Source organism: Plectropomus leopardus, chromosome 4, assembly GCF_008729295.1.
Source record: "Plectropomus leopardus isolate mb chromosome 4, YSFRI_Pleo_2.0, whole genome shotgun sequence".
Lineage (NCBI taxonomy): Eukaryota > Metazoa > Chordata > Actinopteri > Perciformes > Serranidae > Plectropomus > Plectropomus leopardus.
The window spans coordinates 21888072-21914108 of record NC_056466.1 but is presented as its reverse complement, the minus strand read 5'-3'; the positions used below and the strand labels follow the sequence as shown (position 1 = coordinate 21914108).

General features: G+C 40.6%; 1 protein-coding gene across 1 annotated transcript; it reads right to left on the bottom strand.

Moving 5' to 3' along the window:
• Positions 1 to 652: 652 nt before the first annotated feature.
• Positions 653 to 22680, bottom strand: aspscr1 (ASPSCR1 tether for SLC2A4, UBX domain containing). The gene is made up of 17 exons (XM_042485362.1): positions 22584 to 22680; positions 22305 to 22360; positions 21267 to 21381; positions 18175 to 18275; positions 16218 to 16266; positions 15992 to 16065; positions 14931 to 15498; positions 13139 to 13198; positions 12765 to 12904; positions 11871 to 11952; positions 11701 to 11767; positions 11273 to 11335; positions 9744 to 9796; positions 5593 to 5644; positions 5398 to 5467; positions 4649 to 4836; positions 653 to 994 (listed from the first exon to the last, which is right to left on the bottom strand). Exons 1-17 carry the CDS (start codon positions 22671 to 22673, stop codon positions 984 to 986), a joined length of 1839 nt encoding a protein of 612 aa, XP_042341296.1. The 5' UTR covers positions 22674 to 22680; the 3' UTR covers positions 653 to 983.
• Between the last annotated feature and the right edge of the window lie 3357 nt (positions 22681 to 26037).

The window sequence follows — 26037 nt, the reverse complement described above, 5'->3', positions numbered from 1 at the left end:
ACATAAAATTATTGATTTGGTTTGCCTTGTTAATTCGTCATTTAACTGGATGTGGTTAATATAATATTGGTGTTGGTTTTCTGCATTACATTCATGTGAGAGGTATTTTGTAAATTATTTGACTGGCAAATATTACCAAATATTTTAAGAAATACAATGCATGTCTGAAAAAAAAACTTTCTTCCCATCTTGGACTTTTAAAAGATTGATTTAAGACATTTTGATAACAACTAAGGCCTTATTTGGTGCGATGGTGGGTGCTGTTACATGCTAAGATAGCTGGCGCTTGGGTTTTTTGTCATCATGACTGGCTCTAGTCACTGACCCTTTTAGTTATGTTCAGGAACAAAAGATATTGATTTATCAAAATGGATATTATTCAATTACAGAAAAAAACCTAAAACTCTATAAAAAATATGAAATATATGTCCAGAGTTAGAGATGCAAACTTCCTAAAGAAAAAAGGCCATAATGTGTCAAATGACAGAGAACATACCTAAAAACTGTCGAAGGCAGAGACAGATACAGTACATTATTACAGGGATGAATTTTGGAAATAATACTGCAGTGTGGCGTATTTAGAGTTTGTCGGTCTTTGAACTAACTGGATGAGAACATGTCATTTGAATTTCAATACAAGACGACATAAAAGTTATAGTACAACCATCTTTATTCACTTTGCACAACATTTTCACCCGCTGAATAAAAGCGTTTTCTTCAGCACTCTCTCCAACTGGAATGAAACACAACAATCCTCTTGGCAATTTGCTATATTCACTATTTCCTCAGTCATTATCTCATTATTGTGACCATTTTAAAACCAAGTCAAGTGCAGGCTTCTTCAACAATGGATTTAGTCCGCTGCTGTCACAAAGTCGAGTTTTTTCAAAGCGCAGCAAAGGTTTAAGTGCTCTACTCGGTCTGCACGCAGCTTGTCAGACGTCTGTCGTGGTGAGTCCTCCCATCAGCACACAGCAGCAGTCTTACTTCTTACCTGTGCAGAAAACAGGAGACCGTCATTAACAGCTCAGTTAATAAACACAGAGCACAACATAACAGTGCAGTGACATTTTTAACATTACAGAATAAAAATCTTTGTTTTATTCAAAGGATAGTCTTCTTATTTTGTTGATCTACAACATAGAAACTAAGGATCTCTACACCGATATCGTATGTAACTTATTTACACTTTTGCTTTTAAAATGCATTAAAAAAAGGAAAGAAAATTAGTAGTATATATGACAAGAAAGTGTATCTACGCCTTCCAAATTTTTCCATATTTTGAGAAATACTTATACTTATTTTCTTTACAAAGGAAGATCAATACCACTCTCATGACTGCCTATTAAATATGACATCACAGCATGTAGCGTGCGGCACACAAATGTTGATAAAACCAAAACATGACATTTTTACACAGATTTTGTACAGATCAAAAAAACAAACAATATAAATCACATTGATGATGCATAAAAAGGGTCTGAACATGAAAGAAACAGAACACGTGTCAATATCAGAGAAGCATTTCAGAGATGGAGAGAAAGTGCTGCTCATAGTTTTGCCTTCTGCTAACTGGAGCTAAAGACTCACTGCTAAATTCACATTTATGTCACTGACGTTAGCGAGGAAAGCCTCGATTCACAGTGTGTCCTCCGCTTCACTCCCCGCTGCTCTGGAGATGACCTCCACTCAGCAGCCAGAGCAAACCACAACCAGCCAGAGCAAACGCCGGACAGCCCCCACTCCCCACTGGATCAGCAAACTTTCTGTTGCTGCCTTTACAGAGGTTTGACCCTGTGCTGGGGGGTTTCTGGTGGCCTGATCAGAGCTGCTACAGCCACGAACAGAAGGTGCGTCTCCAGAGCTGCTGCCCGCTTTTCTTCCACAGATGTGGTCCACAGCGGTGTGGAGCAAGATTAAGGGACCTTGGGATGGCTAGCTCGCTAATACTTGTCTCGTTTGTGATCTGATAAACAGGAAGAGAGAAGCAACAAGGGGAGCGAAGAGCAGCAGGCAACTGTACAATGAAATAAGATGTAATAAATCAATGAATGGGAAACACTGTTACTACATAAAGCACGTGCAAGTGACCACGGTCGTCTAGTAGGAGGGGCTTAGTAAAGAAAGAAGGGAATATTCTCAAATGCTGTCTTTTTGTTTTGCCTTTTCCAGATTTCTGCCTACCCCGGCCAAAAAAAACAAATATATAACCACTACTGAATTTTAAACAGTTACTGGATACGCATTGCAAAATCATTTCAAACAAGCACGATAATATCCAGACATGGCTGTTTTTCATAACACTCTGTGCAACATGTAATAACTCAACTGTCTCACGGCATCAAGACAGTACTGGTCGTCATGATGCAAGAAGGAGCAGAAAGCTTTTTTATAAAAAGATGCATTTTTCTATTGCCGTGCCTGAAATTCACCAGACAGATGAAAACTGTGTCGGTTCTGGCTACTACGGGACATGTCCAGCGATGGACAAACAGACTCAGTGTGTGCGTGTGTGTGTGTGTGCGTGCGCGCGTGTGTTAAAGTGCCCTCTGTACTGTAGGCTTCCACACATGGAGCCTATAACTCCAGATTCAGCCCCCCTCCTCTCTGTTTTTTTCTTTCAACTTTCCTCATGAAAGAGAAAGCAGCCACAACTTTCTTAAAAAGACGCACATGGACACACACGGAGATCAGCCAGAAATAAAATGCGCACGAAAACACAAACAAGACCAAGAGAGAGAAAAGGGAGCATTATTCTAAACAAAAACATCAATACAGTGACCACCAGAAACACCACAATAGAACAACAGAGAAGCGCCGTGCCTGGACAGACCGCAGGGGCCCGAGCTGTGTGATGTGGCCCAGCAGCAGGCTGTCTCCCCGGGCCCTCAGTGTCTGTAGTGGTCTCCTGGGCTGGAGGGGGTGACCATCCTGAACTAATTGGTTCATCCTAAAATGCATCCTTATCTTCTGAGTCACGAGGAATTCTTTTTCAAAAGGCCATTTCCTATTGACTGTGGTTTGTGTGTGTGTGTGTGTGTGTGTGTGTGTTTACCACGACAAGAATCGTGTGGCTCAAAGACTTCTGATCTTTCACTACAGAAAAAAAGGACATGTCTGGAGGGGTACAAAACTTGTTTCTGTTTTGGGTGCTTTATTTGGGCTGATGTGAAAGACGTCAATGGAGCTCCAGTGAGAACCGAACGAGCGTACCGAGGCGGATTGGAAAGGTGCGTCTTCCAACTGGACTCTGGAGATGAGGTTTATTTGTCGCATAACGGCAAAGCAGACCAATCACAGGATGCTGTGACAGTAGACAAATGTTTTAATTACAGGATTCCCGCACATTTCCAGAAGCCGGGACAGCCGTTCCACTTTTCCATATTTTCATGTGAAAAAAAGACACATTTGGGCATATTATTTGGAGTATGCACAGCTGCATGTAAACAGGAATATTAGTGGTATTTAAATTTACATTAGCCATGTATGCAGCTTAGAAGAAATATTGTTTTTTTCCAGACTGAGGGCAAAAGAAACAGTATTTTATGCACGTAATTGTTGTCACTGAAGCGAATGCTTTTTGAGATAAAAGGTTATGTAGGGACTGGCCTGAATATGAGATGAGACTTGAAAAAGTGGGGTCTTCATTTTTGGAGGCTAAACAGTTATATATTCACAACATCTTTTTGAATGGAGAGGGTTCTGGTGTAACAGCGGCTCCTACAGAGAGCGTTGCATTATGGGTTGTTTGCAGTCTAAAGTATTGCTCGGCTTGTGACTTCCTCTGAATCTGTTTAAAGTGTGTCGGTTACAGTAAGTCAGCCCTGTGAGTGTTTACGAAGCCCAGTTTGACTTCCAGGAGTCTCTGGTGGCTTGTGTAACATGTTTTTCTGCCACAGAGGAAATAAATTCCTGACAAGCAAAAACACCTCCCATATGTACTGCAGAACTGGACCGGGGACCACATCATCTGCCAAACAGCCAAGTGTGACCAATGTCACAGAATGTCGTGATGAGGAGGTAAAAAGACAGCCCGAAAAAAATCATTCAGACCCCTTAAGAAGCCTGACAGGAGAGCGTGAGTTAAGTGTCACCACATGGGTCCATGTAGGTCCATGTAGTGCTGATGATGCAGGTCAACTACAACTGTCAGTAAATTCCGGCTAAATACTGACGTTGCTTATCCAAAAGCGCCGCCCGAAACACAGACGTGGGGATAATTTCTCAATCACAAGGTCCTGGTAATACTTGACCCGTGTGAATAGGGCTTATGAGCGTGTTAACACCTGGTATTAATAGGTGTTTTGGTGATCTGAACACGAGTGGACAGCCAAGACACATCGCTGTGTACACCTGTGTCTATCACGTGCCTCCTGCTGACCTCGTTTTCAGTTTTCGTTACTTTTTATGTCACTTACACTTGAAGGTCAAAAGGCCACGTGCACAGTTATTAAGTCCAGTTATATTTGATATTTGGTTTGCCAACTACACCACCTTGGAAAGTAGTTTGAGTGACTGGACCACAATGTGTCTTGATGATCGCTGCCACTTGTATTTGGCGCTGGATCACCGACGACACGTGTTAATAGCAGGTGTAAACACGGCCTGTGTGAGGGGCTGTGTGCTCTGTATCCTGTCACGTCCTCACCTGGAAGCTTGAGCCACTTGGGCACCTTGCCCGGGTCGGATCTGGTAGGTTTAGCAGCCTGAGTGTGTGCAGCAGGGTCACTCTCGTCCTGTGTGGACCGGCTGGTGTCCGCTCTCGGCTCCGGAGGAGGCAGTGGCTCCTCGGAGCCCTCAGACATGGAGGAGGGTGTTGGGGACAGCAGTATGCAGCTGAGGTTGGAGGAGGAAAAAAAAAAACGTTGAAGTATTAAACATATGTGTCACCAAGAAAGATGCTTTGAAGACAGCATCTTGTTTTCTGTTTTCTTGAAGACTTCCTGCATCTATTTAAAGCTCCGTTGTTTTGCACGAAGAGCTGCAGCAGAAGTTAAACAACTGGGTGAGATGAAGATCTAAAACAGAGGAGTGATGACCTTGTTAAAGAAGGACAACAGGTGGGGGTCACTTTTGGGAAACGGGCTCTATCTTTAGAAGGACTGGAAAATGGTTTGTGTGTGTGTGTGTGTGTGTGTGTGTGTGTGTGTGTGTGTGTGTGTGTGTGTGTGTGTGTGTGTGTGTGTGTGTGTGTGTGTGTGTGTGTGCATGTGTGGAGGAAATGAGGGCGCATGGGGGCACCTGCTGTTTAGGCAGAACCTCAAAGGGATTCCAATGATGACAGCTTTGTGACAGGAAAATAGGCTGGTTGCCGCGGGATACAAGTGCATATATACACACCCTAACGCATGCACGGCCAGGGAACACATTTAAACACACACACACGTGAACACATACCTTGCAATGGACTCATTTGCTTGCAAGGCAGAGACAGAAGATTTGAGTAGTTCCCTTTTTATGTAAAAATCTGTGGAGGAAACACACACAGTCACACAATGTAAACTATTGTTTTGTTAAATTACATTCCTCAGTAATACACCAGTATCTAATTCAAAATCAGCATATGAAAGACAAGAACCAAAGAGACGAAACCTGTCTTAACGTCAGAGCCAAAGTACACCAGAGCGCCAGGAAACAGGTCGGCCTACAGACAGAGAGGGAGACGAACAGACGTGAACAGAAGCCATCAAAAATGTTTGGCACACAAGTCAATTTCTGCAAAAACATGGAAAAATCAAAACAAAACTGCCTCTCCTCTACACGCAAACCGAGCGCTGTGACCACATCCAAGCCAGAGTCAAGTTCATTTTTGAAGATGATTCATTGCTCGGGGATCTGAACCAGCAACCGTGGGTTCTTTGAAGCAGACCACAAAATGAGCAACAATCAAATGGTTAGTGAAAACACTTTCACCCCTGAAGCACAACACTCCTCTCCGGTGAAGGTCTTAATGGTTATAATGGACCATTCGCAGGCAGATATTATCAAGCGTGCAATTATGAGGTAGAAATGCAGACAGGCAGGCAGGCAGGGCACGCGTCTGCGACTATAACTAGAGAAGACAAACAAAACTAGACTGAGAAAACGCAGTCTTCTGCTCGTGTGTGTCTTCACAGAAATATAACAACAACACAGGAGAGCATGGGTGCAAAAGTACAGAGTCCAGATGTTTTCAATGATTACTGATGTACTGGTTCAGAGAGTGGGGACATCTGAGCACCTTTATGCTATGATGAGGTTATTATCGCCGATGCAACTTGATGCATTAACATTTTTATTTCTATACCTGATTTATTTTTGTACTTATGCGACTATGTGCTATTTTTAAAACGTATTTGTACTGATCCATAAATAAAGTAAACAGATGAATTGACTTTCACTGTCTCCGAGTACAACAGTAGTAACAAATGGAAACTTGGCCTGCTTAGAATGCAAACACGATGCACATGTTTACGTCTGTTACATCTCAGCCCTAAAATTGGCTCAGCCTTCAGGAACGTACAGCCGTGTCTTACAATATTAGTAAGTATTAGCATTAGGGATCAGTGGTGGGGCGTAACTGACTACATTTACTCAAGTACTGTACTTGAGGACAAATTTTAGGTAGTTTTATTTTACTTGAGTTTTCTGATCTCATGCCACTCTCCATTTGTACTCCACCACTCAGGAGGGAAACGCATCTTTTACTCCACTAAGAATATTTGATAACTTAAGTAACTAAGTACTTAACAAATTAAGATATTTCAAAAGTGCAGCTAAAATGACTCGTCAAGAAAATTAATTGACAACTATTTTAATTATCTTCTGAGCCATTTTCACGCAACCAGTTTCTCAAATATAAGAACTTGGAACTGTGTGTCTCTATACTCAGACATTTTATAAACAATAATTATTTCGGTTAATAGCATTGTTATTATTGCTCCTCAGTCTTTTTACAGTAGTATCACATAAAGACCAATTTTACAAGATTCTCTCAAAGTCAACTTGAAACTTTAACAAGTTAGCCTGACCCTTCATTTTCAACTCATGGAGCTAAAGTTTTAGTTACATTACCTAACACTACCTAGCTACAGGCATCAAACTGGACAGAATCATTTGTCACTGCAGACTGAAACCAATAATCCCTGGCAAGAAATTAGAAGCAGCTTTTGTCTGATTGTCTGAAATCAAGGAGCCATTTCCTTCAGAATCAATAACAGCTTTGACAGTATCTTTGTAAACTGCATGTGTGCATCATGTGCCGTGTCAGATTTCATATTCATATTCATATTTGGTTTATCTGTTCATTTCATTTCCAGAATAATAACAAAAACCCATCATACACTGTCTGATTTCTCATAATACTTCGACACATTCCATGAACAAACAGGAGCAGGAGGAAGAAATACTAATACTTTTTTTATACTGATAACAAAAGCTACTGCAGATACAGATACAAAAGGCCGACCTTTCTATATACACCTTTGTGTTTTCACAAATCATGTTAAATTTAGCAATAACAAAAGAAACAATCAGTCATCTTAACATTAGCGTTAGTCAGAAAGTTCACAACGTCCCATTATTTTTTCTTTGTACCCTCCTTCAAATTAAATAATATATGAGCTGCATTTGAAGTCGTTATTCAGAAAATTCCACAGTTTGACTCCATATAGTGAAACACACATCTGCTTTAATGTAGTGCGAGCGTACTGACTTTTGAAATTAAACTTTCTTCTATGATCCTCATCATTCGATCTTAATATGAGAAACCTCTGTAGGTGTTCGGGTAATAATATGTTTCTGGCTTTAAACATGACCAATAAAGTCTTTAAATCCACTAAATCTTTAAATCTGCTTTGAATTTTCGACAGGTGTGGCAACAATAAATAAGGGGGCTTAGCAAACGTTTAATTTACAGACTAATCTGTATTGAAAATAATCGTTAGCTACAGTTCTGGCGCCATCAGCGAAACAGTCCCATCCTCCACTGTTTCAAATCAACGCTGTCCAAAAAGAAGGTACCGTGGCTGTCACTGGGATTAGGCGGGTTTACCCTCCACTACAACCCGGCCTTACACACACTGTCCTTTCTCTCTCTGCCCCCCCCCCCCCCCCCTCGCCCTCAGAAGCTGGTTGCTAAATTAGGACACTAGCCTAATTGCTATTATCGCAGCGCTGTGAGCAGGAAACAATGTGTTACAGTGAAACAACGAGCATTCCTGCTATCCTGCTCCTCTGGCTGCAGCACTTCCACATGGGATGAGACAGGGCGACGGGACGGGACCTGTGTGTGTGTGTGTTTGTGTGTGTGTGTGTAATGGAGAGAGAGACAGTGTAAAAAAAACATATAGGATAGAGGAATGGAGGGAGGGAGGCAGAACGGATCCTGATGGAAGACAGAGGGAGAGACGGATGAGGGAGGGGACGCCTGGTATCAAAGGGCTTCTGGGTTGGGAAACATTCCTTTCCTGACATGACACAAAGTGATTAAAGTGTGCGTCTGTGCGTGTGTGTGTGTGTGTGTGTGTGAAAAAACATATGCGTGTGCACTCATGTCTATGTGACATGACAAAAAAAGATGAAAGATTCTTTGTGTCTCTGTCAAAGATTGATGTATAGACAGGGAAACGGAGCCAGACAGTGTGTGTGTGTGTGTGACATGATACCAAGGGGATTAAAGATTTTGTTTTTGTGCCCTTTAACGCTTTTAAGTCCCTAATGGATAGAGACATGGGGGTGAGGCACAAGAGAGGGTCGGAGAGAGGGACAGTGGTGGAGGTGGATGAGGGTGGCGGGGGAGAACGAGGAGAAAAGAGAGAAAGAAAGAGCTGGACTTTGGGGTACAGGAGAGGGACGTGTAGAGATAAACAGGCAGAGAGTTCAGGAAGGGACACAAAGATGAAAAACGAAAAAAAGATTTGCGACTTGCATCAGAACATCAGATTTGATTCAGAGGGCTCATGGCACCAAAAGGGCGCGCACGCACATTTTAGAGTGATCTCCTGAGGATTGTTATCTTTTGTACCAGTCCCTCAGTGGAGCTGAATCTTGTTCATCATCACAACATGATATCACTTCAAACAACTTTCTCTTCCTCCCCTTCGTTCCTCCACTTCTTCTCACGTCTACTTAAGGTCGAGTCAAAGTGTCAGAGGAAGAAAACGTGCTCTAATTATTCTAAAATAATGCAGCTAAAAATAAAAGAACACCGAGCATCCATGTGGCCCGCTTTGGTACAGACTGATGAATCGTGCAAGAGAACAACTTCTTGTTTTCCATTTGCATCTCTCTCTCTCTCTCTTTCATTATTCGAATAACTCTGAGCTCGAAGGCAACAAAGCATCAAGGCTGCCCATTGCTCTGGGTGTGTGTGTGTGTCTGTGTGTGTGTGTGTGTGTGTGTCAAGATCAAAGCGAGGCCTGTATTAACCCCATGTGCCAGTCTGGGAAAAATCAAGCCCAGCTGGGGTCAAGGACAGTGGGAGAAGGGGGGGGACAAGTGTGAGAGAGTGTAGAAGCGAGAGAAGGGGGAGAACGGGAATGTGGTGGGGCTTTGAAAAGGAGAGAGGGACCCGCCGATACATTTTACAGTCAGTCGCTATGTGTGTGGGGGGGGGGTTCAAAGATGGGAAGTCAGAGTTTTGTACTTGTTGTTTTCTGGAGTTTGACTGTGATGTGGTTTGCTTGACTCAAATCATTCTGTTTATTATTGTGGTTAAAAACAAAGTGTTGTCTTAAGACTTACATAACACTGAGAGATCTTACCTGGAACAGTGTCACTGAGGGGTCGTCCAGGATGGTTTTTGGCGGGGTGATGACTGAAAGTTTTTAGCAAAAAAAAAGAAAAGGTACAAATAAGAAAAATGGCTCATTACACTTCACAATATATATTGACAGCATTACTGATACTGAAAAGTTAAATCGAACAAAGAAAATGATAAAAAAATAATAAGACCAATGTTTGCAGACAGACTGCAAGCTTTTCCTATAGATGTTATTGATGTCGCTGCTTTGCAGGAAATAATGGACAACAGCAAGTCAGTGGAAACAATTATTTTATACACTTAAGTAAATCAAGTCTAGATAGTCCTGTGTGCTCAGTGACTCTGACCAGTATTACAATTTGATGAGTCTTTTGTCATCAAACATCCACTAAAATCAATCAAACAACGACAAGCTGATGAATGAAGTGCTAATGGACCATTAATAATAAATACTAAAAGATAATTTCATTTCAATCCAACTTTGTACTCATCAGTTACGTGGCTGAGATTTTAAATTTGCAGCATCCTCATTTTAAAAAAACCTTAAGGTTCAGAAAGAGGTTTATATTATGTGGATAATCTGTTGGCTTGTTCACAAACTGTTTCTTGCCCTGTTGGACAACATGGACTGCCTGAGTCCAGGTCTTGAAATCTGCTCACTCCACTGAGTTGACTGATTCGTCTGGTATCCTGACATGAAACAGCAGCGTCCGACTGATACAAAAACAATCAGTGAGTGCCTCGGGGGGACTAACGATTAGACAATCTGCACCATGTGTGGGATAAATGTCGTTGTCGAGCTGTTGTCAGCAGTTGTAAAGTGGTGTGCTGGAACCTACGGTATAATTAGTAATAACAACAATAGAGACAGATTCAGGCGGATATGTTGGTCTCTAGGGATTGGTTCGGAAAAACCGAATCACCCTCCCCCACAGAAATCAGTCAGACTTCATGCAATGTCAGACTGAAGATGGAAAGAGAGTGTAAGTGGTATCAGGCAACTGTTCATTGGAGCTATTTCGCTCGTATTCACGCATCTCAGCAGTAACTTGATGAGTAGAGAGCATCAGCTTGATTGATAGGCAAAGACTGTGTGTGAGACAAATGCATCATTTGAATACCTTTCCTTCCACCTGTTCTGGACTGTACATAGTTTTGTTTGGTGCCAGAAATTAAAACCAACAAAGTACGGCCACTGACGTAGGAACTCGATAAATTTCTGTTGGAAATTTTATTATGTTTTCCTATGTTTGTAAACAATATAACAAGTTACAAGTTAAGTGTAATTTGTCGCATTTACACTGTTGTTTCATTTAATCAATGAATTAATTTTCTCTTAATTTGGGACCTAAATAATCACAGTTTGACTTTGAGACAGTAAAAGAAAAGCAATATAAAAATATTCCCTTAGATAATAGCGATGAGGAATCTTATGCAAACAGTGTGTGTGACTCCACAAAGATAATTAAAATGGATTCATATGTTTAAAGATGTTGCGATTAATTGGTGTGATAATTATATGACACTTACACAGGTAGAAACTGAGCTTAGGATCCTCCAGGTGACTCCTCACGAAATGCCTCACAGCACCAACTGGGCACAAAACAAACAGAGTATAAACTTTGAGCATGAACAAACTGATTTATCTGAACCTCCATCAGTCCCTGTGTGCAGCATAATTCATTTTTTCAGATGGAATTTCCCTCCGATTTGTTGTTCTGCTGGTTGTCGTGTTGCTGCTGGGCCTGAGGTGGATCTAATCCCTGGAATTACAGACCTGTCTCATTATTTCTGTCTCTCCGTCACTCTGGTGTGGCTACAGTCATAAATGTGGTGAGGGAGCCGCAAGTAGCTTTAACATTGCAGCCATACCTGTGGCTAGCCAGCTGAAATGAACACTCCACACACAGACACACACACACACACACACACACACACACACACACACACACACACACCTGTCTCCAGGGGCCTGAAGAAGCCTTGCAGTACATGTCTGTCTGGAAACTGGACCCTTAGGACCACCTGGAGACACACAGTGGCAGTTGGTTATTGAAAGCCGATATATTTTATAAACACGTAGAACTAAAATCAGGACTGTGACGTCGCTTCTTTCACTTGTGCTCACTTTGGGATATCTTTCCATCTTTTCCTTCATCTGTGCTTCTCTCAGGGATTTAGTCATCAGCGGAGCCTCCTCCAGCATCTTCCTGCAGGAGCGAGGGAGAAAAGAGACGGACGCAGTTAAAATAAAATGAGCTGTGAAATAAAACCTGTGGAATCAACAATGGGAGAGATGAGCAGAAAATTCTGCATCTTCTATCCTTACTCGTGTGTGGCCGTGTGTGTGTGTGCGTGACAGAGGCAGAGATGAATTGCTGTGGTCGGCTTAATTCTCCCCTTGGTAATTGCAGTCATTGACACGGTAGTAGCGTAGCCATGAGGCAGCCAGCTAAGTCAATGTAGACAGAGATTAAAGGATGTGCGCGGTGAGGTCTCAATCTGACGGCGTTTGGTCGATGGCTGGAGGATAAACGTCTACACAAAACAGGCTCACTAATTGCTCCCTGTACGCCATATTTAGAAGCTTTTGTAGTGTGCGTGGTGTCTTATAAATAAGAAAATGTTTGCAAACACACACAGTGTCTCAGCAGCTGTGGTCTGCTGCAGCCACATCCAGAGAGCACAGAGTAAACTTGTTCACATCTGTTTTAAAGAAGCGCTCATAAATAAATAAAAACTTCAAACTCATAATAAATAAAAAAAAAACTTCAAAAAGCACGCAGTGATGCCCGGCATTCTCCCACCCTATGGCCTCTCATCACTGCTATGGTATTCTGCAATTAAGGGTTATACATCGAAAAAACACCGCAGGACCAAATGCCAAACTGACTAATTATCTGTTACAAACAGTGCAGGAACACATCTGATCCAGACGTGTTTCTGCAGCAACAAGGTATTTATACTAAATATCACACACAGTCCTCTGACCCAGAGTCACCCATTCGCTTCCTCCTCTCACCTCTCGCTCTTCAGCTGGGCAAAGCGCTTGCGCACATCATCCATCGTCACTTCAAAGAACTCGTCAGGCAGATCGCTGTGGTCGTCAGAGCGTCGGGACACTGAGTCCAGGTGGTAGACGAGAAGCTCCCTCTCTACTGGCTGCAGAAACACAGTGAGCAACTTAATGGACAGAGACATTAAATGTCCACACTCTTCATCTAAAGCAGAGTTTTCTTTTAAACTTTGAGGACCGGAGGGAGAGACATGAGGCAAAAATACCGGGAAGTCTTTTATTTGAGGGGAACACACAACAAGGAAAGATAATAAACTGAATCCACAGGTAACAGATTCAGGGTTAGAAAGTTCTGGCTGGAAAGTTTTTTTTTTTTTTACCTCCAAGTACTTCTCCCCTTGCTCCATGTCCTCATCTAGCTGGTTGGCAGTGGTCTGATGCTGTGAAAGGAACAGAAAAGGCTAAAGGTTAAACTCAGATTGACTGTTTATCTGCTACTATTTCTGAGGTCAAAATTAACTTTCAGCTTGTACCAAATTTTTTAAAAATCTGTCAATGGGGTGTTGCCTTGGTCCAGACCTTCGAATCTGCACAATTCGTCAAATCTGGGACTTGATGTTTAAGTTTCTGATTCATCTGGCATTGTGTTATGAAACAGTGGTTTCTTGCATGAAATTAAAAAGAAAATGTTAAATACGTATGTCCAACACTGTTGTCAAGCAGTAAGCCAAAACTAATGGAGTACCAACAATCATCCGTATACTGATTTGTTCACAGTCTCCTGTTGTTGCATTGACGACACTGTAAACTTTCAAATTGTTACACAGGCAATCTGTAATTTCTGTTCATAACTCAGTCTTCATTTTACATTAATTCACAAGTGAAGCAGCATCATATCAGTTTGCTGCTGCATATAAATCAGCTGAGCACATCTGTCAGATGTTATTTTAAAAATCCTCACATCCCACCTAGGCTACTGACCACAAGTCTTTGTGTTGTTCAATAGTCTCTAAAATAATGAAAATAGTCTAGTGTTAATTTATGATAGACTGTATGGTTCATGATCTCTCTGACAGCAAAACGTCACTATCAACAACAACATGTATTCTGTTAACAGAAAAAAAACCTTTCAAATAAGACAAATAAATTCCAAATCTCTGAAATTCAACAACAACAAAAAAGTTTATATAAAACCTCATATTGTTGAGTCAACATCTTAACCAATCAGCTGTGCGATCAGCTGAGAGCCAGGTGGTGCAGTTGGTGGAGAGTAACTGTGGTGCCTGGCTCTAAAATCAGGGGCCGCCTCCATGTCGCGAAATTATTGCCGTCCACTTTTGCATGACGTCAGAGCAAGCACGGCTTTTCTGCGATAGAGAAGCGCTTATCAACAAGGGGAAATGTTGTGTGGGGTTTGGACCAGATGCGAGAGGATCCCCAACAATGGCATACACCGAGCGGCCAGTCAGACCAGAGGGGAGTAACGAAAGCGCCGGATGAAGAGAGGGAGGAGAGCCGGCATCAGGGCAAGGCTGACCCGACTTGGACTGAGAGCTTTTCCTCTACCAAGCCTTCCTCTGGCTAATGTCCAGTTGCAGAAGAATCAAGTGGATGACTTGCTCACTCAGCAACAGAGATCAGAGACTGTACTGCACACATCTTCACAGAGACAAGATTAACTCCTAACATCCTAGATCAAGCTGTTTCACTGGAAGGATGGACCTTGTTGGGAGCCATAAGGACACAAGACTCTGATGCAAAAAAATCAAAAAATGCACTGCGGGAATTGAATGATGCCACCAGCAGCAACATGCCGAAGAAACCGTATGGAATTTTCATTGTAGCTGATGATTTTAATCAACTCATCCTTCAACTCCAAAGATGCAGCAGGATCAAGGACACATGTAATTTTTAATTTTTTAAACTCTATTAAAAAACGACTAATAAATTGACCTTCTACCTTTTACCTTCTTCTACCTAAAGTGCTGAGAAAATTGAAACAACATTAGAGCTGGGCGAACTATAGTTCTGAATAAATACCACTCTCTCAAAATGCAAACTGTGCTTATGATTATTTGTCTTTCACAAGAAAAACAAGTATTTAATTCTCCTAAAATACGCTATCAGGAGTTTCTTAATTTGCTCGTCTTGTAGAAATACAGTACGTCTCACCTTGGTGCTAGAACTGTGGCTGGATTTTGCTTTCTTGGCTTTGGGTGATTCTACTGTGGCCCCGAAAGCGGACAGAGATGAGGATGATGAGGATGAAGACAGCGAGCGTCCCGCTGCACCTCCGCAGGGACCCCCGAGGCGCTGACCGCCTCCAGAGAAGGGAATGAAAGGAGCTGAGGGAGCGGAGGAGGAGGATGAAGGGTGAGAGTTCAGTCCTGATGGGCCTGCTTCCTCGCCATCTCCCTCTGGCATTCCTCTCTCGCCAAGAGGGATCTTTGGCCGAACTGCATCCTGGGAGTTTGGAACCTCTTCCTGATTGACAGGAAGTGTGCTACTTGTGGCGGAGGCAGGAGTTGGAGCAGGGTGGGCTTCGATTGGCGTATGGGGGGTTGAATTTTTAATTGGCACCTCTGTTGTTGATGTCTCCGGATGAGACGGAGCAGGATCTGGCTGAGATGAAGAGCTAGGTGTGGTTTCCTTGGCAACGGGTGTGTTTGACATAGCAGCTGTTTCAGTGGGTTCACCACCATCTTCCTCTCCCTGCGCTTTGTTCTTTTTCAGTAAAAACCTTAAACAGAAATGGAAACAATCATAAAGTCTCGAGTTTATATAAAGGCTCAAACACACATTTCCATGGACAAAATTTCAGAACTATTTTATGACTTTATAACCCATAATAACATTTCTTTTCTTGCATTTCTTATCCAGCATTTTTCAAAAATAAAGACTCAAACTCTATTCAAACATAATTTCAGCTGGTATACAGAACTCGAGGGAAAAATAGATTAACACATGCGATGGTAAACCAAACGATGTTGCACGTCGACACAGAGCTACATTACATCGACGGCTACAGAAACTTTGCCATTATGTTCCATTATATGGAAGGTTATCCACGGAAGATTCCCGAAAAAAATTCACAAAACAAAAAACTTCTATGACTTTCCCAAAACATTCAATGATTCTTTCCAAATTTCTGACTTCTGTAGGTTTATCCATGACCACGAGAACCCTGAACATTGTTTTATGCACAGTGTGCTGTTTGTACACAAGCAGCCTACCTGACAATGGCACTTCCTCCAGTCAGACCCAGAGACCTCAGAGTGGCCTTCTTCAGAGCTTCCTCGCCACTCACCTTTACAAACACACACACACACACACACACACACACACACACACACACACACACACACACACACACACACACACACACACACACACAGCTTTGTTACCACAAAAGTCACTTTCATTTCATGAAAAATGAAGCGTTAAAGGAATACTGCATACCTCATCTCTCATGTAAACACACACAGGGGTGGATTCTGACTCCGACACACTGCAATCGGGTGGTGACAATAAGAAAAACAGGGATTAAAATTATGGGTGACAGACTTTTATTTGCTTTAACAGTGACAAAACAAAACCCAGAAGTGACTTTTCCTTGTTCAGGGAACTCAGCCCTGTGATTTTACAACAAAACCTCATGGGATGCAGTGGCACGATGTCTGCATGTGTAAGCCATGTGTGCACAATCCCGTGTAGAAACTAATTGAACCATAAATGTTTTACTATTGTTCTCCTCAATTCTTAAAATCAAAGCTTTCCCCTCTGCCTCACAATGTTCACAGAGCTTTTATGCTGATGTGGAGCTAATATTCATTTCATGGAAGCGTAACTTCCCTGGAAAAGGATCAGGATATGGAGTGATGTCATTTAATAGAGATGAGAAGAGGGCTGGACGGATGCAAGAGCACCTGGGACCGCACAGCTGGAACTACTGAGTAACAGCTGCAGGTCTGTGTGTGTCTGTGTGTGTGTGTTTGAGTGAGTGGTGGTGATGTGTGGGAAAGTTTAAACTTTGATAGAGGAGTGGTGAGAAGAAGGGATGCTGTCTGACACAGCGCTGGTCTGCGTTCACAGTGATCACCTTCACTTTCCAGCCGACTGAAAAGTGAAGGCAAACACAAATAGTTTTGTGGTCTGTTCTTGTCAGAACCATCTCGAGCACCTCAGGAGTGTGTGATATCAAAATACTGTAGAGGACAATATACCAGCTATATGAAAATATAACAAACCCAACGTAAAAACATCAAACTGATTTTCAGAGCAGTGATCTGTCTTCCTTAGTTTAAGTTAGTTAATATTCTTAATATTATTTTAATTATAGCTTGCTAATCATCATTAATTTGGATAAGTTAATTTAATAACATGGAAAGAACGATAACATGCTAACATCATATTATCAATAAACAATAATACTTAATGGGGTTGCAAGTTAGGAGGAAGATATTAAAAAAAGCCCCATTAATTTTCTCCATAATCTCTGACAGTTAATATCTGTTTTTTTTGTTAAAAAATAAGTAAGTTGTCTGTGTACAAAGAACTATGAGATGAGCTAACTGCGACTCCAAAGCTGCATTTAATCAAAGAGCTTAAAATTCTGTGACGTGTGTCACAACAGCGTGATGCAGCAAAATATCACAGTATAAAAAAAAAAATCAATTTTACAATCTGGAGGTAAAATACATTTACTTTTGAATTTTGATTAAATTTTGGATGGATTTAGAAGCACAGTGTCTAGTTACCAACTACTACAAAGCATTTTGAATTCACAGCTCTGGCTGCCATGCCAAGCTGATGACAGTTAAAGTGGAAATAATTCAAACGGATGGCAATCATTATACTGGATTGCTCTGAGTTTCTACATTAAGTAACATAAGGAATATTGTTTAAAAAAATATCTGACATGAGAATACAGATCAGGGAAAAGAATACATCTGAGAACCAGTAGATCCTTCAACTTCCCCACCCTAACCTCGATGTATCGTTAACAGCTGGTGGATGTGGCAAAAAAAAAAATATTTTTGACCAAATTTCTACTGGTGCTTTTACAAAATAGTTACACGGTGAGATATAGAACAGCTAGAACAGTCTGATATGTTAAGAAAATGTCATCACTTTACTGTAATGTAGCCTTTAAAATCAGGAATAGACACTTATAATATTACAATAACCAAACTCCATACTGCCCAGCCGTAGTATAACCCCAATTTAATTCTAACTTAAACCTAAGACCACGTCTTAATCCTTGAACAGCCCTGTGAAGAAATTAACAGCCATAAAAAAATGTCTTCCCTTTCCAAAAATGTCCTCAAAATGGTTCTCAGTTTCTCCCTCACAAAGATAGATGCACAAGAGCACACACACAAAAGGTTTGAACATGTGTACAGGCTCACAGACACACCTGATTTGGGGAAAATGTGTGAGCAGTTCCCACAGAGTCTGTCCACAGGAGAACGAACCCTGGAGCCGAGAGCCGTCCTCCATCTGCAGCGCAATCCGCACCTGAGGGAGAAGAAACCACAGTCACACACACACTATAGTTAAAACGTACGTCAAAGACCACAAACACACTTTACACATTAAACAGCGTCCATGATCCAGAAATCGAAAACAGTCCATCCAGCTCTCTTGAGATGGGGTTTAACCTCAGAATACAGAGTGTGAGTACTATAGGCAGTTTTGAGATGAATTTAAAGGTTCACTGAGTGTTTTTGTGGCAGTTTTTGCATTTATTATGATAAAAGCTTGTGAAAAAGGACCCTTCCTGGATAAAATACATGGTATAGAAACATCAGCCACCGGGATATAAACAGTTTATTTCTCAGATTTTTCTTTCAGTTGAGCAGTTGAGCTTTTTTTTTTTAAAAAAAAATTAAATACTGCATCGATTTAAATCAAAAATTTGCAAGCGTGTTATGCACTTAAGTGTCTCACTGGCTATTTCCTTTATTTGACAGTTTTGTTTGGTTTGTTTTTGTTTGTTTGGTTTAAACACTTGGATGCAAAACACCTCTTTGACCTTTTACGCTGAAGGAATGTCTGACAAAAGGTTGACCTAAATGCAGGAACAAAACTCACTTAATTATGTCTCAAATTCTCCCTCGGTGGACATTTGTAAATTCTTGGCTTGACGATCTTGAGCCGTTTTGCAAAGGAAAGAAAATTCTTTGATAATCGAACTTGATTAAGCTGCACATGTGGGCCCACCTCGGTCTGGAAATGAGTAACACCAGGCATCAGTGCGAGTCTCAGTTGTTCTTTTTCTCTCTGACTCATTCTACGAGTTGTTTATGTTTACTCAACAACCATGTTGTCCAGCGCGGAGAGCACGCTGCACACACCATCGGCACACCGGGAGAGATGAAAAGAGCTTTTTGGCTGTCAACAGCCAAACAAAACTCTCTCGCACACCAGTTTGGCTGAGGTTATGTTGGGAGAGCCTGCTGTGTGTCTGTGTGTGTGGTTTAAAGAGTGAGTGTGTGTGAGTATATAAAATCTGCGAGGTATCAACAGTCAACCATCCATCAAATGAACAAGTACAACAGATCAAACCCAGCCGTGATTTTACTGCTTAGATTATGATGCCATGATGTCATAGGAAACTACAGCTCAGCTTCAACAAAGTGTTTTTTTTGGAAACTAGATCGAGTCGGAGTGAACGCTGGAACACAGGCGGAGCATTTATGAACTTCCAGGTACAATTAAAACCCGCAAATCCAAATGCTTCAGAGCTTCAATCATTGTTGTGGTAGTCAATGTCGAAATCAGAATGAAAGTTTAATTTTGTTTTTTTAACACTAAAATGGTGGGTGTAACTGAAAGGAGGTGGCAAGTGTCAGACACGACTGAGGCCAATGTTCTCATCAACACCTGCTCCGAGCATTCGTTTGGCCGTCCGACCACGAAAAGGAACAGGTGAGACAAACAGCGGACAGTTATTCGTGGCTGCCAACTGTAGTGAAGCATCTGCTGTACATCTATTGATGAGTGCCCTCCCATCACCAGGTACCATCGCGTCCTGTCAAAGCTTCAAATATTTGCACGTTATCATCACTGAAGCTTCGAAGCTGCTAAATGGTATTCAGGACAGTCCGATATATCGCTGTACTTTTCTTATGTTTCAGGGAATCATTTGAATTACAATACCCAGACCTAATCATCACACTGTGATTTAGAGAGGAGTGGAAAACCTGAATCAATCAAATACATCCAGATGCTTCCCCACAGGTAAGTGACTAAGTGTGTAGATGAAAATGAAGTGAGTCATACGCTATGATCTTCACAGTCACCAGATCTCAATCCATGTGAAACCCCTATGGTTAGACAGATTTTGTGACATGTTGGACAGCTGTCTCTATCACCATAAGGCTGTGAAACATTTACAATATGTTGAACTTATTTGACCATTCTACTTAATGAAATTAACAATAATATGAAAATAATAATATCAGTGTTATTTCTCAAATATGAATAACATGTATGAATGGCAAAAGACTGAGGAGTCTAAAATGTAGTGATGTTTGATCAGTCAGTATCTTCCAGATGTTTTGACACATGTACATAGGAAAGGTTCTCTGACTGCACATCGGTTGAACCCAAATGTATTAGAGATGAAACTGTATGTAAATGTCATGATTTTAGAGCCTAATTTTGGTCACAGTTATCAGTATTGTCGCAGCGTTGTTAAGATGTGTCAGAAAAAGTAGAACAGATACACACATTGAAAATCTTTTAAGTTTTATAGTGAAAAGCACAAATAAAATTTGCAGCGACTTTTGTTTGCATAAACATTAAAATTATAACATAGCCAAGACCTTTCGTAAAAACACGTAAAAACCATATCAAATGCAGTATAACTGATTTTGTCATTGATGCTCGCCCGTGTCGCATCGAGTTCGGTATTCGGTGTTCGTTGCAACACTTTTCTTTCTGCATGTTCTAGTGACAACTTTCCCTCAGCACTCTTAAAAAAACACAAATACAACCACATATCGGACTATTGTGCATTAACTGGGATTTGGGATATGTACTTACTAGGAATTCTCAGCCAATAATTTTAATTGTCATGAAATAAAGAAATATCAAAATATATAAAATAAATATCTAAATATCCTGTACATGAAACACAATGAATGAAATAGTTTTGGAAATTCAAACATATGAAATGTGCATTCCACATGTTTAAAAACCTTATGTATAGGATAAGCTCACGTTTTTTCTGTTTCACCAAGTCAGACCTGAAAATCATGTCACAAAATAGAGCTACTGGTTACGCCAACTAGCAGACAATCACCATAATGTGACCACACATATACTTACATGCTCACAGACATTAGCTGATGACTGTTTTTATGCATCTTTATTATGGTCAGTCACCACAGTTTAACACTGCTATCTCACTCTCTGTCTGTTTCTGTCTCTGTCTTACACACACACACACAGACACACACACGGACACACACACACACACAGAGGCAATTTGTGTAAACTAACCTGGCTGTCAGCTACAGCCTGTTTCCTTGTACTTGTCACCATCTCCAGTTTTGCATTGTTGGGCAGGCTGGCAAACCTCCATGGCAGCGTGAGGTCAACAGTAGTCCTCTGAAATCTGTAAAAAGTTAACGACACAGGAAATGTAAGTGAGCATGATGGATGGTAACATCAAAACTGTCCTATACAATGATGAGAAAACAAAGAGCACCATTAAATTTGACAGCATGTTATTCCTCTAGGGGCTGCTTAGTTCTGCTATCATTAAAATCCCTGAGAGTACATTAAATAAAAACATAAAAAGTAACATTTGTCATCCTGATTTTTTTTTTCTTTTGGTTAGCCCTCTGATACACGGATAGACATCAATTTTCTTGTACTGCATTTTGCGCCTTTCACAAGCATTTCAATCTTTTAAATCTGAGCAAATTGGTTTGGTTTCTTTTGCAAACAAAAGAGAAAAGGAAACAAGCAACTTGGCAAGAAATGTCCTACAAATTGCAAGAAGAAAGCAAAAGGTGGGGGGCTGACCTTTGGGTAATTCTCCAATATCTTGCTAATTTTCAGGTCATTTCTTGTTAAGTTGCTCATTTTCTTCTTTCCACGTTTTTGAAAGAAACTGAGTCCATTTGCTCAGGGTTCAAAGGGTTAAGTAGAGGTAGCTTTACAAATTAAAACCCCTGTTTTTAAACCCCTGTGCAAATTAAATATATAAAAATGAATATAATGGTCTCAGTATAACTTAATATCTCCTTCTGCTAACATTTCTATGTAACAACAGGTTAAGCATCAGCAGCCATGGTAATTCACACATTATTGTTCACTCCTGTTAACTTCTCGGACTTTACATCTCACACAGAGCACACTTAACCCGATTAACTTCAAACACAGGGTTCAATAACGTGCCAGGATGTATTTTAATTCAGTTTGGGTTTAAGAGCTTCAACTACTTTAAAAGTTACAGGCCAGGAATATAAAGCTAACCTTAATTTAGCTTAAACATCAGTACTGTGACAGCTACATCAGCTAGCAGATACTCACTTCAAACCGTGATCGTCGGGGTTAAATCCATGCTTTTTGCAGACATCCTCCAGCACCTGAAGATGACAAATACACGGTGTGAGCGAGGTCCCTCTATGTTTGCCAAATCATCTGATTTCACCCGCACGAAATCAGAAACTGATCTGTCACTGGCTAACTGCTGTTAGCCAAACAAGCTAACAGGAAAATAACAGTTTGCTCCGGTCTGGAGACAAAAAAACAGGGTTAAACAAACCGTCCACGTCAGGAAACATGAAATGTCCATAAAATACAACTTACCTGTAATAGCGGCGTGTTTGGAGAAACTTTAACCGTTTGTCTTCTCCCATTAGGAGTCAGGACCGTCACAGCTGAACCACTGGCTGCCATTGTGTGTCGTGACGTCGCGGTGTTTATTTGAATAAACTTTATTGAAAATGTAGTTCGGGGTTTAAAGGATCAATTCGCCAAAATAATGAAGACATATTGTCATGGAATGTAAAGGGGATTTTGTTTTGTTTGCATAGTAATAATAATAAGAAGAAGAAGGAGAAGAAGAAGAAGAAGAATATTTTTTTCTTTTTGCATATGAAACAATGTCATCTATATTTTGAACAACTCACAGAAACCATGCCATAAACTACTGAAAAAAAACCCAAAAGGCTACCCATGACAACTGACTGCAATATATTCCAAAAATGACATCAGTTCCCATAAGCAATGTAAATTATAGGCCTATTTATTTTAAAAGCATATAGATACAAGTTCTAGCCCATGTCTGGTATTAGTGTAGCTTTATATATATTACACACACAAATACATACGATTGACAGATCAGGTGTACTGCATCATACAACAGGCCTTACATGAAAAAAAAATACAGGTGTACATAATAAACTTAATGATAGCTCATATATATGTAGGTATGCCAGTTTCAGCACTCCATTTGTATGCGTGAAAGCTTAATGGGACATTTAAATTGGATTGAGCCATTGTTAATGATATTGCTTAGACCTTTGCTGCTATTCCTGCAGCAACAAGTTAAAATGTCTTTTGTAATAAAAGTACATGCCTCCATACACAGGCTTAAGCATTTATCCCACCATGATCCTATTGAACATGGGAGATTTTAAAGCAAATTGTTGTACAGTGTTTTCCACCACAATTATCAAAACACTAAAAGAGGGAATAACTTATACACATCATAAAATATTTCTGTGGCATAACACTGCATGGAATATGTATAGGTACATGAAAACATATAGGTAATTAGGCTATTGTACAGGAAGTACTGTCTTTTTCATTTTCATTTTTTTATTAGTCCTCTCTTGTGTATCTAAATTTTAGAATTTCATTAAAAATATCAATAAACCTTACCAGTTTCAATCTTTTTATTTTTTCTTTTCTATTTTCTTAATTTGCCAAGCGTAGTCTCATAAATTTGACTGCCCTTGAGTATAATTTTGAATTATTAAAAAAAAATCATCAATGAGTCTAAGATTAAAAACAAAGGGTTTCATGTCCATTTGACAAATAGCTGCTGTGATTCTAAAAAAAAGATGAATTCATTAAATCTCCAATAAAGCTCACAATTTGCCTACTAAACAATAAAAAAAAAATTATTCTTGTTTTGACCTTTTTTGACCTTTAAAATATTCAAACAAAATATAACCAACTAGCATGTAGACCATCAATCTGGTTAAAAAGGCCAAAACATCACTGACCCTCATAACAGAAGATCCTGTCTGTAAACTGGCAACAACACATCAAATCTGCACCCCATATGGACCACTTCATATACACAGTATACACAGTATATACCATATGTAGTTCGACTGACAACCTGCACCGACGTGTAGAGACTCAAGGACATTTTCTCTCAGCAAGAATCAAACTAGATCAAAGCTGGAATCAGACTGGACAGACAACAGGACATGTGGTGCCAACAGCTGGAGAGGTGTGAGGTCAGAGCTTCAGACGGCATGCAACTGACTGACCGACCACTTCAGCAACATGCAGAGTCAGAGTCCACCTGGGAGAAACAGAGAGAGAGAGAGGGGTGAATACGGCTCTCAGTTCTAGGGGGAAATTGCCACCGTCTGAACAAACAAACAAACAATCAGTTTCCTTCCTCGCTCAGCAGGCAAGAAACTTCAAAACTGGCTGTATGGAGTGCAAAAACACATGAAGGCATCTGTGTCCTCATACAACTTTTTCACCCTAAAAAGAGTCTGATTAATGAATGGCAAACAAATGCACTTGTTAAAAACAGGATCTCCTCTCTTTTAAAACACCCAAACCAAAGTCAGAGAATAAAAATGTGATGGCAGTATGTCGCTGAACGTCAGATTTAAGGATGGAAGCTGGGTCTTGTTTTAAATACTGATTTTAACTGTTTCACAAGACGTAAGCAAGCGTACAGCTTTAATGACTGGAGTCACTGCATGACATGTTAGATTTAGGATGGATTTCAAGGAGACTGGGAAAAAAGATGAAGACGAGGCAAAGAAATGTGGAACCTGGATCCTTTCAACAAACAGCTGTGGATGCTTCTCTCCATGTTAAGTAGAAACCAGAAAAAAACCTTACTTGCATTACTTGTGAAAATGATTCATTTTCATTGTTAGTATGAGAAAAGACTACTTTCTAAGTGGTGAATGGTAGCTGGAGAAAGAAAACCACTGAAGTGAGGATCAAACTCCAGGATTCACTTTTTCTTGGAGCAAAAGATCCACATGATTCATTCACAGCCAGCACTTTGACGAGCTGCTCTGAACCCTCAACGTGCTCAAAGAAAAGCTTTTATTCAGCTCATCCAAAACAGTGGTATTATTTATTATTAACAGCTGTTAATCCTATTTGTGTGTGACAGTTGGTGAATGAAAATGAGTGGATTATGAGTCTATGGGGCCCACATACACATGTGAAAGGCCCCACCACCTCTGGAGACAAACACACAAACTTTATGGTGATTTTGCCACTTTGTTGTTGTAAACATTTTGAGTCTTTTTATAGACATTAAGTATCTCTTGTTGGTTGTTTTGTATCCATTTGTATTTGTTTTGAGTCTTTTTGATTGTTTTGCCCCTTGTAGTTGCTCTGTGTATCTTAGAAGGATTTGTGTGGGCTTTTTTTTTAAAAAATGTTGTGTCAATTTGGGGGATTTGTTTTGCCTCTTTCAGGATTTATTTATTTATTTTTTTTACAATTTATGTTATTGTGTATTCTTGAAGTGGATTAGCCCCTTTTTGTGGTTATTTTGTGTCTCTGCAGTTCCTTTGCATCACTTTGTAGTCATTTTTAAGGCTCTTCCTGGTCAGTAGATGTTAATTTGAGTGACATTTTGCAGGTGAAAGCCAGGGCTGCAGGGGCTGCACATTAGGCCCCGGGCTTGTGCCCAGTTGGCCCTCTCAGTAATCCATCCATGTATGAAATTGAAATAACATCTATCTATACATACAACACATACACTCCCTTGACCTTATCTGCTCTATAAATGTCCTAACCACTCCAAAGGTGACTCATATCTATAAAATCATCTCCACCAGCCACAAACAACACGAAAATGCACGAATTTCACATAAAAGAAAACAGAGAACATGTGTGTCACTGCAAACATGTTTGTGCTGGGCCCTGGCGGCACGATGTGACCCTCCGCAGCCTGTCCAGCAGCGTTTCTCCCTCTCACACCATATTCAATCACAGTCACTTCAAAGGCCGCGTGGTCATACGATGACACAACATCAAAGAGACC